This window comes from Mastigoproctus giganteus, chromosome 11, assembly GCF_048544385.1.
Source record: "Mastigoproctus giganteus isolate SK-2022 chromosome 11, ASM4854438v1, whole genome shotgun sequence".
Classification (NCBI taxonomy): Eukaryota; Metazoa; Arthropoda; class Arachnida; order Uropygi; family Thelyphonidae; genus Mastigoproctus; species Mastigoproctus giganteus.
The window spans coordinates 125,048,502-125,062,376 of record NC_143585.1 but is presented as its reverse complement, the minus strand read 5'-3'; the positions used below and the strand labels follow the sequence as shown (position 1 = coordinate 125,062,376).

General features: G+C 34.9%; 1 protein-coding gene across 1 annotated transcript in view; it reads left to right on the top strand.

The window, feature by feature from the left end:
• Positions 1–13,875, top strand: part of Rrp5 (Ribosomal RNA Processing 5) — a 615,569-nt gene that overhangs the window by 375,766 nt on the left and 225,928 nt on the right. The window contains exons 23-24 of the mRNA XM_090384558.1: positions 8,567–8,680; positions 11,244–11,314. Coding sequence (XP_090240684.1) covers positions 8,567–8,680; positions 11,244–11,314 — 185 coding nt within the window. The remainder of the gene's footprint in view (positions 1–8,566; positions 8,681–11,243; positions 11,315–13,875) is intronic.

The following is a 13,875-nucleotide window of genomic DNA, read 5'->3' as shown; positions in this document are numbered from 1 at the left end:
TCCTTCTTGTCACAGAAGGTTATATCTGGTCTGGTCAGGTCATTTTGTGGCAAGCGACGGAGTGATCAGGCGATGTGTTACTACATATTGGTTTACTTGAAACCATTCACATTGCCAGCGAGTGAACAATGTCACTTTAAAGCTAATTCAGTTTTAAAACACGACCAATCAACCATCGTATTAAAACAATATGATTCTTTAGCGAGAAATGTTTTGCTTATGCACGCTAGACTTACCCTCCCTGCCTTGTTCAAGTGTTAAATAGGTTGCTCTTGTGAAAATATGACAAAATTTAACAAAGAAATTTTAATAAGTGAAGTGCAGTTTCATCCTGTACTTTGGAGAGAAGATTTATTTTTATTTTATTGATAACAAGGTATACAAAATAGGTAACAATTAACAGTATATATGAGAGTAGAGTGATGAACAGAGTTGATAACAATTATAAGAGAGAAATCCAACAGTAAACTAAATCATTAAAATAGGTTCAAACATTAAAATCATACGTACAACCAGTAAATTTGATTACCAATAGAAGAAATAATAAATAGAAATAAAATAGAAGAAAGGAAAAGAAAAACAATTTTTTTTTTTTTTTAAATAAATAAAAATAAACTGCAAAGGTTAAAGAGAACTAATCACTGCAGTTTAAGACATGTAGCATACTTGTGGATGGAGTTCATTAGAATTTGAAAATTGTCAAAAAAAAAGTCAATGAGAGGGTCATTTGCTGATTTAATAATTTTGTTTAGTGGACTGAACTTAATAAAGTCGATGTTAGCAGAGTCAAGATGAACGGCATTCCTCCTGATTTGTCTACGATGAGTATGGAAGTTGATTTTAGGATATCAGTTGCTTCATAGGCTCCAGTGATTACTTTGGCAAAAGGGCATCAGCAATAATTCTTCTGGTGCTTAGATGTTTCAGATGAAAGGAAGTGCACAGTGATTCTTAGTATAATGAGTGATAAAATGGAGGGTTGTAGAACATGAGATAGTGAACAAAATTTTTCTAGACTGCTTCTATTTTGCTAAGCAAACTCTTGGTATGAGGATTCAAGATTGGTCGGCTGAATTCAAGTATTACTTTTACATTAAAGGTTTTATATTTGTTTTATATTTACATTATTCAGGATTGGTTATATATAAGATAACAGCATATATATAGTTTTTGGACTTAGAGGCGTTCCTTATGGTTTTAAGGACATGGGCATCAAATTTAGCACCAATAGATGAGTACCCCAAGTCACCGACTTGGTCACATCTTTCTTTGAGTTAATAATATATTCCATGTTTATTAGTTTTCAAGATTTGCAAGATGAGAAGGAGATTACTTTACACATTAAGGGGTTAGCAGACAAGTCGTTCAGTGATAGCCACAAAGAGATTTTATTGAGGGTGCACCGAAGCTGCTGAGAATTGGTTATCTTCTTCATGGCCAAATAGATTTTGAGGTCATCTGCATAGAGAGCAACTTGAATGGCTGCGGTTTTCATGAAAGAAGGAAGATCATTAATGAAACTGATGAAAAACAGAGTGAGGAACCTTGAGGTGCTCCAATTAGTGGGATAAAAGGATCTGAGCTCACTCAGCTAATGATAATTCTGAGGGAATGAAGACAACTCCATAGTCATTTAAGCAATGGCTCACATATTTCATATAGCTTAAGTTTCTCAATTAGTTGTTCATGAGTGACTTTATCAAATGCCTTAGGAATGTCTGTGTAAACAGCATCATCTTGAAGGTGATTATCAAAAGCATTCAGAGGTATATTTCCAGAAAAGTAGAAAATTGGTGATCACAGACTTTCCATGGCAGAAACAGAACTCGTGTTGTTTCTCATTAATGAAGCACAATGGTCCAAGGAATTCGAAGAGACGTTGGCATACAACTGTGCAAATAGTTTAGTAAGGCTGTTTTTCAAGGTTATGTTTTAATCAGATACAGCACATTTATCACCTTTTTTTAATGTGATATGGAACTATGTTAACCTGCTTGAAATGTTTCGGATAGTTTCCGAGACTGATACATAAGTTTAAAATACAAAGTATGATTGGTAAGAGTAACAACAGCCTTTTTCCACAATGAGACTGGTATATCATTGAGACCTTTAGTGTAGTCATTTGTCATATCCTTCATCACAGATAATTAAATCATTATCTGTGATGAAGGGGTGGTGGTGGTGGTAGTAGTAGTGGCAAATGATGTAAGAAAGCAAGTGTAGCATTAGCAGTGGCGAATGGTGCAAGAAAGCAAGCTTATACAGCATCAGCCAAAAAAAAAAAAAAAAAAAAAAAAAAACACTTCCCATTTCACTTATTCATTCCCTCCAGTTTTTTTGTCTACTTCTTCCTTGAATTTATTTAAACTATCAACTTCCACAACAACAGATGGAAGTTTGTTCCACTAATCAACCACTCATTGGGTAAAGGCAAGCTTCTGCACACCTTCCACAATTTTAATTTATGCCTCCTTAATCTGAGCAAGAATCCCATTAGCATTGAGCTCCCTCAAGCCAATTCATATTTACTCCCACTGGGAATAAAGTTTGCCCATAATGAAGCAATCACACTTGGCTGCCTATTCGTGTGTTGCCTGAAAGATATGCCATACTTCTGAGAATTGTTTGGTCTGTAGCGTACATCGTTCGTCTTTCCTTTGCTGCAAATCATCATCTTTCCTTTATTGCAAATCATATAAAATTATGTTCATCTGAACTTGATCTGACTGAGTACTATGATCACTTTCAGAGAGCTGTTGATAAAAAGACCCTCCCCAACATCTTAGATCAGTTATAGTTCAGACACAGCATGGGTTTGTTAAAAGGAAGTCGTCTGACAAATTTGATTGGATACTATGATGTGGTCACAAAGGAACTGGATGCAAAAAATAATTTTGATATCATGTACTTGGATTTTAGGAAAGCTTTTGATATTGTGGCACATGAAAGACTACTGTACAAATTGGAGCAGTATGGCATTAAAGGCAAGTTGCTACAATGGATAAATGCATGGTTGAGTGGGAGAAGACAGAGAGTGGTAATTAATGGACACTGCTCTTCATGGACTAATGTTATTAGTGGAGTCCCCCAGGGTTTGGTTTTGGGCCCATTGTTGTTTTTGGTATTTATGATATTGATGAAGATATATCAAGGTTAATGTATAAGTTTGCACACGATACGAAGATTGGCAGGGTTGTTAATGATATTAATGATGGTACGCTGCTCCAACAGGATCTGGAAAAGTTGAGCAGATGGGCTGAGAGGTAGCAACTGAAGTTTAACATTGACAAACGTAAAGTACTGCATATGGATAGCAGTAACCCCAGAGTAACATATTAACTAGGTGGTACTACACACAGGGTAGTGGAGAATGAAATGGACATGGGTGGTAAATGTGTAGTCAGATATGAAGTTTTCTAAGCAGTGCTAAAATGCCGCAAGGGTGCTCATGGTGTCTTGTCAATGATATACAGGAATTTTGCTAGCAGGGATAAGTGGGTGATTGTCCCCTTGTATAAGGCAATGCTCAGGCCACATCTTGAGTACAGTATACAGGTCCGGAGGCCTCGTTTTAGGAAAGATGTAGAGCTGCTGGAATGAGTACAGAGAAGGGGAAACGAGATTGCTGAGTGGAACAAAGGGTTTGTGTTATTAGGAGAGGCTTAACTTCTGCAAGTTGCAGCTTCTGGAGACTAGAAACCTGCGAGGTGATCTAATTGAAGTGTATAAGGCCTTGAATGGATTGAGCACCTATGTCTTGTCAATGATATATGGGAATTTTGCTAGCAGGGATAAGGGGGTGATTGTCCCCTTGTATAAGGAAATGGTCAGGCCACACCCTGAGTACTGTATACAGGTCTGGAGGCCTCATTTTAGGAAAGATATAGAGCTGCTGGAATGAGTACAGAGAAGCAAAACGAGATTGGTGAGTGGATCAAAGGGTTTGTATTATGAGGAAAGGCTTAAGATCTGCTAGTTGCAGGTTCTGGAGACTAGGCACCTGCGAGGTGATCTAATTGAAGTGTATAAGGCCTTGAATGGATTAAACAAGTTCAATGCTAATGGGATTCTTCCTCTTGAAGAATTACTCACCTGAGGGGTCATAAATTCAAATTGAGGAAAGACAATTGTAGAAAAGATGTGCAGAAATTTGCCTTTAGCCAACTGGTGGTTGATAGTTGGAGTAAACTTCCATCTGTTGTAGTGTAGGTGCTTGTTTTCTTGCATCATATACCTCTACTAATGCTAATGAAAAGGTCAAATTTGTATATACAATACGTCTGATATTTCAAACATAGACAAATTAAATTATACTGAAGACAGAGCAAAAGTAAATTGAGTGTTTTTTCGCTTTTTATGATCCTGCTATTTCTCTATAACTAAACATGTTTTGCCAGTGGCATATGACTTAGAGTGGTTTTTCCACCTATTTCAACATATTTTTTTATATATAAGATAATTATAGGTCATAAACTGAAATACTTATAAGGAGGGTGCAAGTATAATTTTGGCTATGCCATTAACCTATGTCATTCGTACAACTCCTGTAACCCTTCAATTTAGCAGTTTCCTGGAAACCTTAATGACTCCTCAATGACATTAGCAAAATCCTTTGCATCTCCTCTATTCAAATGAATTCCCTCTTTATGAAACACATTTCTTTTACTCACTAGGCTGGCTATGCTGGGAGAAACTTGCTACTATTATAAGCCTTGCAGAGTCTCAAGTATAGCATTAATTTTAAATTCCTTCCTGTCTTGTGTGAGCAGAATTGCAAGCATGATAAATTCTCTTTTTGCAACATTTTTCCACATGACCTTATATTTATTAGGCACTTGTACGTCAGGTCCTTAATGTAACCCAACAAAATGAAGTCCAGTGGTGTGGAGTCCATTTTGAAAATTGGCCACAGAATTGGACTTGCAAACTATCCAAAAAAGGAAGTTTATGTATTGTTCCAACATTTACCCGATGAAGTTTTACTTCCCACTGTTCATGTTGTGAACACAGACAACATGAGTATTTTGAACAATGTTTAAGGCAAATTTTTCCTTTCCTGCTCGTGTCATCAGCCTTTATGCAGCACTTTTCACACTGGGTTTTTTTTTTTTTTTTTTTCTTTCATCCCACGAAGTATTGTATGTTATTCTGATAAGTTGATTTTTGTGGACTGTTTAACACTACAGGTAGATCTCGACTTTACGAGTTAATTCGCTCCTAGTGTGCGCTTGTATAGCGGGAATTTATTTCCCATAGACATAATGTTAAAAATAGGGGTTACGTTCTCATCAATGAAATTAGTTTATGTTTAAACAGTGATTGATTTTTCCAAAGAAATGAAAATATAGCATGTAAAATCAAGCAAATTATAATAATAAAGAAATTATTTATAACTTACAAATGTTAAAGAATGTTTATTCTTCATCATCATCATCATTGACTAAATGCACACTCGTTGTTGGCTTGGCACTCTTTGATTTGTTGCACAAGCAGTCATCTTCTTCAGAAATGCTTCAAGAGGTGTTTGTTTCCAAGATAATCTTCTCTTTTCTTTATAAATTTCACGATACCATGTGCATAAGTATTTTTTGAACGGCACACACAAATTGCAAATAGCATGATCTGTGCAGAGTAACAAGTTTACCAAGCTTTAAAAAAAGGAATGAAGAGAAGATTCTGAAAATTTATTTGTTTTATATATGATTGAAGATTTCAGTAAAGGGGAAATATATTTAGCCATAATAACTTAAAAATATCACGCAATTCGAGTTATCGGTATTTTCGCAAATGCAATAGGATGAAGTTTACTATCCATTTATAATTGCTTACTGTAACAGAAAATCCCAGTAAACCAGAAAGTGCAAATTGTTTTTATTGTTTTATGGTTGTGACCTCCAGAAATGTGCTTTTGAAAAATATCACAGTCATTCAAAATTGATTCTTATAACAGAACATATGGTAACAATGAAAGTGTTGTGCATTTTAATGATTTGAATTGGTAACTAATTCAATTTACACTATAAAAATTACCTTTTATAGTGTAATATAGCGAAAATTTCGACTTTTTGAATGAATCGACTGTTAGAACCATTATAAAAGATAAATTTTGGATTATGCAGCACGTAAAAAGTTCTGTGCCAATGCAATCTACAATCATATCGAAAAGAAGATGCTTAATAGAAGAAATGGAAAAATTGTTGATAGTTTGGATAGAAGACATGAAACAACAACGAATGCTGATAAGTCTTATGCTCATACAAGAAAAAGCCTTGAGTGTTTTTGAAGGACTAAAGTGTAAACATGGTGAGAATGTTGCTAGTGAAACATTCATTGCAAGCTACGGGTGGTTTCAAAGATTTAAGGGCCATGCTAAACTCTGTAACATCAAAATTACAGATGAGGCTGCTAGTGCATACATAGTAGCTACGGTGTTCCCCAAGATTTTGGCAGAAATAATCAAAAACTAGGTTTACCTACCCCAACAGGTCTTCAATGTAGATGAGACTGGTTTATATTGGAAGAAATTGCCAGATTGTTCTGACATATTGCAAGAAGAAAAAACTGCCATCATTTAAGGTGTCAAAGGACAGATTAATCCTTCTTTTTGGTGGAAATGCTGCTGGAGGTTGCAATATAAAACCACTGTTAGTTTACCATAGTGAAAATCCAAGGGCCTTCAAAATTATTTCAAAGGCATTGCTACGTGTTGTGTGGAAGTCCAATCGAAAAGCATGGGTGACACAAGAAATTTTTCCAGACTGGTTTCTCCATCATTTTTGCAAGAAGTAAAAAAATATTGCCAAGAAAACAACCTACCATTTAAGATATTACTGCTGGTTGATAATGCACCTGTTTATCCAACAACTATGTGTGACTATCACGAAAACATAAAAGTTATATATTTGCGTGCAAATTCAATTTCCTTCATTCGACCAATGGATGTAATAATTCGATCAATGGATCAAGGTCCAATACAGACATACAAAAAGTATTATCTATGAATAACGTTTAGAGCAGTAAGGGTCACTGAAGGACAGAATGCCATATCACTGAAGCAGTTCTGGAAAGAATTCGACATTTACAAAGCTGTTAACAAAATTGATGCTGCCTGGAGTGAAATTACAGTATCAACCACAAATGCTATCTGGAAGAAACTCGCCTCCCAGTTTGTTCAAGCTGCTTTGGAAAGTGAAGAAAATGAAGATATAATTGGAGAGCTTCTGGACATGACCAGAACATTGGAATTAAATTTAGAGGAAAATGACTTTATTGAATTGTTGCAAAGTCATAGAAAGGAATTAAGCAATGAAGATTTAATGGAGCTGGACCATAAAAATGAAGATGAGGTTTCGGAGGATGTACAATAAATTGAATGATTTGATACTAAGGAAATGGTAAAATGCTTTAAAATGATCGATGAAGAACTAGCTGGCTTAAAAGCTTAGGATCCAGACACCGTACGGTTTGAAAAAGTGATTGGAGCGGTACATGATGCAATTGCATGATACAAACCGATTTACAATGAGAAAAAAAAGAGCTACGGTGCAGACATCATTGGACCAGTACTTCAATACGCCATCAAAATCTCCAGAGTCTGAGAACATATTAAACGATTAGTATAGAATGGGTATTTTCAGCTAAATTAAATACATTTTTATATTTATGAGTATGTACTCCATAGGACATTGAATAAAGTTTTATTTCCTAAAGTTTTCATAAATAGAAGTTGATTTGCTTGAATTTTTCCTTTGAAACGTATATACAATTAAAAATGGATCGTAATTAAGCCCTTTTCAACTTGCGCGGAAATCACTGGAATGAATTAATCATGTAAGTCGAGGATTTAATGTATTGTATAGCTACGCACGTGGTTTGAAATGCGTTATTTATGAATGTTTAAATTCATTTTTTGCAATTAATGTTCATATTTTCGATTTTGTTGATACTTGATACTTTAAAAAAAAAATACTCGTAAAGTGGGAACTGCCTGTACATATTTTTATTAGTCAAACACATGTTGACAAGTTGTATTTTAACGAAATTTATGATGGCTTAACTATTCTTAAAATTTCAGTCAATCCAATGGAAATAAAAATTGTTATTTACACATGGACATGATAAATAAAATAGCTGATCTATACATTTGTTAATAGAGCCATTAAACTTATGCAAAAATGAAGAAATAAAATGATATGAACTGTATACAAACTATAAATACAAGTTTCCAAAAGTATGACAGTTGGGAATGATTAGTCATGAATTGTAATAAATTAACATGGTTTATGCACTTGAAAGAATATGGCAAATGTGATGTACTGTATATAAGCTACTTCAATATGCCATTACTGTTGTGAAATATTTGGAAATTAAGGTTTGGGGTAGCATATCCCACTTCCCAAAATATAATTCTTTTTTAATGAAATTGGAATAATGTTGATTAATCTGAAATGTGAGCATTTTTTCCTAACTTCTATATTTCTTTTAATTGTAAATGTGGTAATAATTTTTTATTTATTTTGTTGTTTTTTGCTGTTTTTATTAGCATGTTTTTTTTTTGTTTTTGAAGGTCAAAATTGGACAAGTTATCAAGTGTGAAGCTATAATGATTAAAGAATATTTTATTCTTGTGGCTCTTGGAGGTCATGCAACTGGAAGATTTGCATATCTTCCTACAAAGAGGGTAAGCACCCTGTAGAATATTTGTAGATTTCTAAATTCAGTGATTATAATTTGTCTACTACCTGTAACGATCTTGCCCCTCAATTTTGTTCTGTAATTTTACGTAAATTTTCCCTTCTGTTTCCAGATTGGGTGAGGGAGGGATAGAACAGCTAACTTGAAGCCGCTGAGTTCAGAGAAACATTTATTCTGGGCAACATTGAATGTATCATGATGTACTGCAGCAATGCATCATGAGAAAAGCCTGTTTCTCCCTCTTCAACTCAGGAGTGTTTTGTTATTGTTTCTTCCAGTATTTCCCTGCAGGAAGGTGGAAGTGTTTTTTAGCATTGTCGTTACACCACCACTAAAAACAGTCAAAATTTGTACTTGTATTATTACTGTATAATTAGTGAAACTCAGCTGCTTGTCCACTCTGCTGTATATTGTTTGTTCTTTACTTGGATATTTCAATTCTGCAGGAATACGTTGTTCTTGCATTGTATTTGTTATGGGGATGAGAGTGAGTGCGTGTGTATGTGTGTGTGTGAGAGAGAGAGAGAGAGATATGGGCAGGAATGCATTCCCTCAGTCCTAATCCATTTATCTGATTAGTCTGTATTTATCTGAACAATTCCCAATATGCGTAATGCATACAGTTATATATTACATATATATTTTTGCCAATAATATATATTATATACTGTGAAAAAAATTAAATAAAAAAAATCTGTTAGTTCCATTGTAATTGTTTGAAAAATGTTGTTCTATGATAAACTGCCTACTTAGGTTTTCTTAGTAGGCACTTCTATGATTTCTTAGGTTAATATTATAAAAGTGTGTGTGTGTGTGTGTTTGTTTGTTTGTTATTTGGTTTTTAGGAGCATTAGCAACTAAGGCCATACTGCTCCGGGATATGCGGTGGTCATTCCTGACCTTTCCGCATCTTCCGTATTTGGTGGTGACGGGCTCGAACCCCGGTCTAATCAAGAAGCGTGTGCTACGCACTGCTGCTCCTTCCCACCTGGCTACGGAGGCGCCTGTGTGTGTGTGTGTGTGTGTGTGTGTGTGTGTGTGTGTGTGTGTGTGTGTGTGTGTGTGTGTGTGTGTGTGTGTGTGTGTGTGAGAAATTTATTTTAGAAGTAAGATATTTCCCTTTTCTAGTGTATATAATATTACTAGCCAAGGAATAAGCATTAAGTTTCAAAGATACAAATGGACAGTGTTCACTATATTTTACACATCAAATATATACAGAGGTTTGAGAAAATAACAATCATTGCAGATAAACTAGATAAGATTTCAAACAAACACACAGTTTTGATTTTTCAGATAACAGGTGGAGCTCTGACAAGTAAAACTTTAAGAATACAGATAATTTTATTTTCAGGTCTCAACAACAGATGGAAGCAACAAGGAATTTTTATTCACTTCGGGTTCATCATTGTTAGGTAGAGTGTCATTGCTGGTTGAAGGCACTGCTGAATCTAACGATTGAGTTTCTGTTTGTCTTTTACGCAGTCTCAATAGTCTTTATCATTCTCACACACTCATTGCTACCTCCATCTTTATTTTGTTAGGTTAGTTTGCTTGATACTCTCAACAACGCTCTTCATATGACTTTAGCGTCTCATTGAGCATAAAGGATATGGCAGTTTGGCATTCAGTCCCTTTCACTGCTCAGAAAATAATTGATATGACAGCTGTGGCAGCACCTAACAATGGAATGTAACAAAAATGTGGATTGCAACAATACAAATATTTGTATTGTTGCAATCATACTATTCAACAAATGGCTACAATCAAATGGGTAATTAGGCTGTTGGTTTGGATTTCGCTAACCTCATTCAAATATTGATTTGGTAAAGTAGCTGGCTTGTGCGTAAAACAATAAAATCGTTCGTACTAAATATTTTGGATTGAAGTATGACACTAATGTCACTAACGTAGATTCGGTAGACAAAGTAGCAGACATAAGCATAAAACTTTACATCGTTCCTGACTTCGGTTCTAGCTTTGTTCAATTTTTAAAACGGTTTTGATTTTCATCAAAGATGTTTTCACATAAAACATCTTTCGTGCATACGTGGTACACATGCAGTTTTTGCGAGGCACCTCCGTAGCCAGGTGGGCAGGAGCAGCAGTGGGTAGCACACGCTTCTTGATTAGACCGGGGTTCGAGCCCGTGAGCCACCAAATACGGAGGATGCGGAAAGGTCAGGGAATGACCACCGCATATCCCCGGAGCAATATGGCCTTAGTTGCTAATGCTCCTAAAAACCAAAACAACAACAACATGCAGTTTTTGCATTAAGCACTCATATACTGCAAATTATAATCTAAAATTAAAGTGCTAGTTACTATACACGGTTTTCATTAATAATCAGATTGCAAAAATTTTTATTTTTCAAAAAAAAATTAAGATTATCATAAAAAAAACAGCCCTTTGTGGCCTAATTTTCAAAAAAAAAAGTATATAGGATTGAAATGGACTTTTTATGAAAATTCAGAAATTGCATTTAAACTGTTTAGATCAATATTGTGGTACAATTTACTTTTGCATGTTTCATTTTTATTTATTATAGCATTTAAATGATGTCCATGGAAGAAAAGATCTATACACACTTGGAGATTTTTATCATATTGTGATAAAAAGGTTTGTTAGCTTAATTGAATATTTTTATCTTTTGTAACTATAACTAAAGAAAAGTAATTGTTAGATCTGTTCTGTGGTCACTTTACAGTAAATATTAACAATATTCAGTTGTTATTATCTATTAAAAATGTGTGTGATAGAATGTAAAACAAATTTTGTAATTTACACTCCACTATTTTTTTTTTGGAATTTGTGAAATTTGCAGAAGCTCGAGGATTGTCAGTAATGAACACTTTTTTTTCAAGAAAAGGGGAACAGAAAGTGGACATGGAAGAGTACAAATGGATTAACGACTAATGAAATCGACTTCATCCTCACTAACAGAAGATATATCATGAATGATGTTACCGTCCTGAACAAGGTAAATGTTGGAAGTAATCACAGAATGGTAAGATGCACACTTGATATAGATGTAAGAAAAGAAAGGAGAAAACTGACTTGAATAAATATTATGAAGGTCTTTAAGATAACAGAAGAGGAGAAAAAGCAGTATGTACTGGAACTTAAGAACAAGTTCGAGCTTCTGCAGACTGTTCAGGACCAAGATATCGACGAGGAATATTACAACTTTCTGAAAGTGATAAAGCCCAAGAAACCTATAGCTAAAAAGAAATCCAAAGAAGAAAAAATTAGTCAAGAAACACTTGTAATGATGAACCGAAGGTGACAAATGAAGAGAAGATAAACACTGATAAGGAGAAAATTGAGTATACTGAGTTATGCAAAGCCATTAGAAAGAGACTCAGAGAGGACATAAGAAGATTTAACACAAGAAATGTAGAACAAGCATTAAGGGAAAACAAAGGACTTAAATCAGCAACCATGAGCAGTAATACAGAAAGACAAATGATACTGAAACTGAAGAATAGCGATGGTGTACTTATAAATAGTAGAGAAGGCATAATTCAAATAGCAGAAGACTACTATAGAGAATTATACAAGGAGCAAGGGAATGATAACAGAAGTGGGGAAGATGGATCGCAACTTAGTAACACATACAACATACCCGATATTCTTCCTGATGAGGTACAACATGCGTTGAAGAAAGTGAAGAATCAGAAAGCCCCAGAGGAAGATGAAGTTACCGAAGAGTTGTTAAAATTGGGAGGAAGAGACATGGCACAAAAACTGGCAAGACTCTTCACAAAATGCATTAGAAAATGTGTGTGCCTAAGGAGTGGAATAATGCAATCATAGTTTTGCTGCATAAGAAAGGAGATGTTGCAACTACTATTATGTAGATTATCATTTTAAGCATTGCAATAAAGATTCTTCTTAGAAATTGGAAATTATAGACCAATTAGCTGTTATCCTACATCTACAAGTTGTTCACAAGGGTCAATACTAACAGATTAGAAAGAATCTTGATGAGAATCAGCCGAAAGAGCAAGCTGGTTTTAGGATATGATTTGCAACTACAGATCACCTTCACATAATATCACAGCTAATAGAGAAAGCAAATGAATATAAAACACCATTATGCCTGGCATTTGTGGATTATGAAAAGGGATTTGACTCCATACAGCTAAGACAATGTTTTGGGCACTGGAAAGACAAGGCAAGGACACCCCATACATTATGATTTTCAAGAAAATGTATGAGAACTCTACCTCCTTTATTAGACTAGACAAAGACAGTAGTAAATTTAAAATTGAGAAAGGAGTTTGACAAGGAGACACAATATCCCCAAAGTTGTTTACTGCTGCCCTTGAGGAAGCTTTCAGAAGATTAGACTGGTCGCAGAAAGGAATCAATGTGAATGGAGAGTACCTAAACCATTTATGATTTGCAGATGACATTGTGGTCATAAGCTACGATCCCAAAGAATTAGAGGAAAATCTTAATCAGTTATAGTTATGCACAGTTGGTAAGGATTTTGGACTAAAGATATATATGGCTAAAACAAAAGTAATGATTAACAAGTATGCCACAGAAAGGGACATAATGATTGAAGGAGCAGTAATTGAAAAGGTGGAGTCATATACTTATCTGGGACAAGTTATTAGCTGTAATGATGATAAATGGCTGGAAATCAAGAGAAGAATAAATTTTGGGTGAATAGCACTCAGGAAATATAGTCACATACTGAGGAGCAATATCCCAGTTTGTCTGAAACGTAAAATAATGAACCATTGTATACTCCCCATCATGACTTATGGAAGTGAAACTTGGGCACTCACCAAAAGTATGGAAGAGAAGCCAAAAATTACACAGCAAAGAATGGAACAAATTATATTTGGAATCAGACTGTTTGATAAGGAGAAAATCACTTGGATTTTAGGCAGCAAACTCAAGTAAAGGAAATTCTGATCAAACTAAATAACTGAAATGGACTGGGGCAGGACACATAGCTTGAAGACATGATGACAGATTGACTAAGAAAATAACAGAATGTTACCCAAGAGGAGCTAAAAGAAAAAACCAGGAAGACAACAACTGAAATGGACAGATTAAATTCAAGAGTTCTTGGAGAGTAAATGGATGGCTATTGCACAAAACAGAAGGAACTAGAAATTTGCTGAAGATGCCTTCATCCTGCAGTGGATTGAAAATGGCTGATG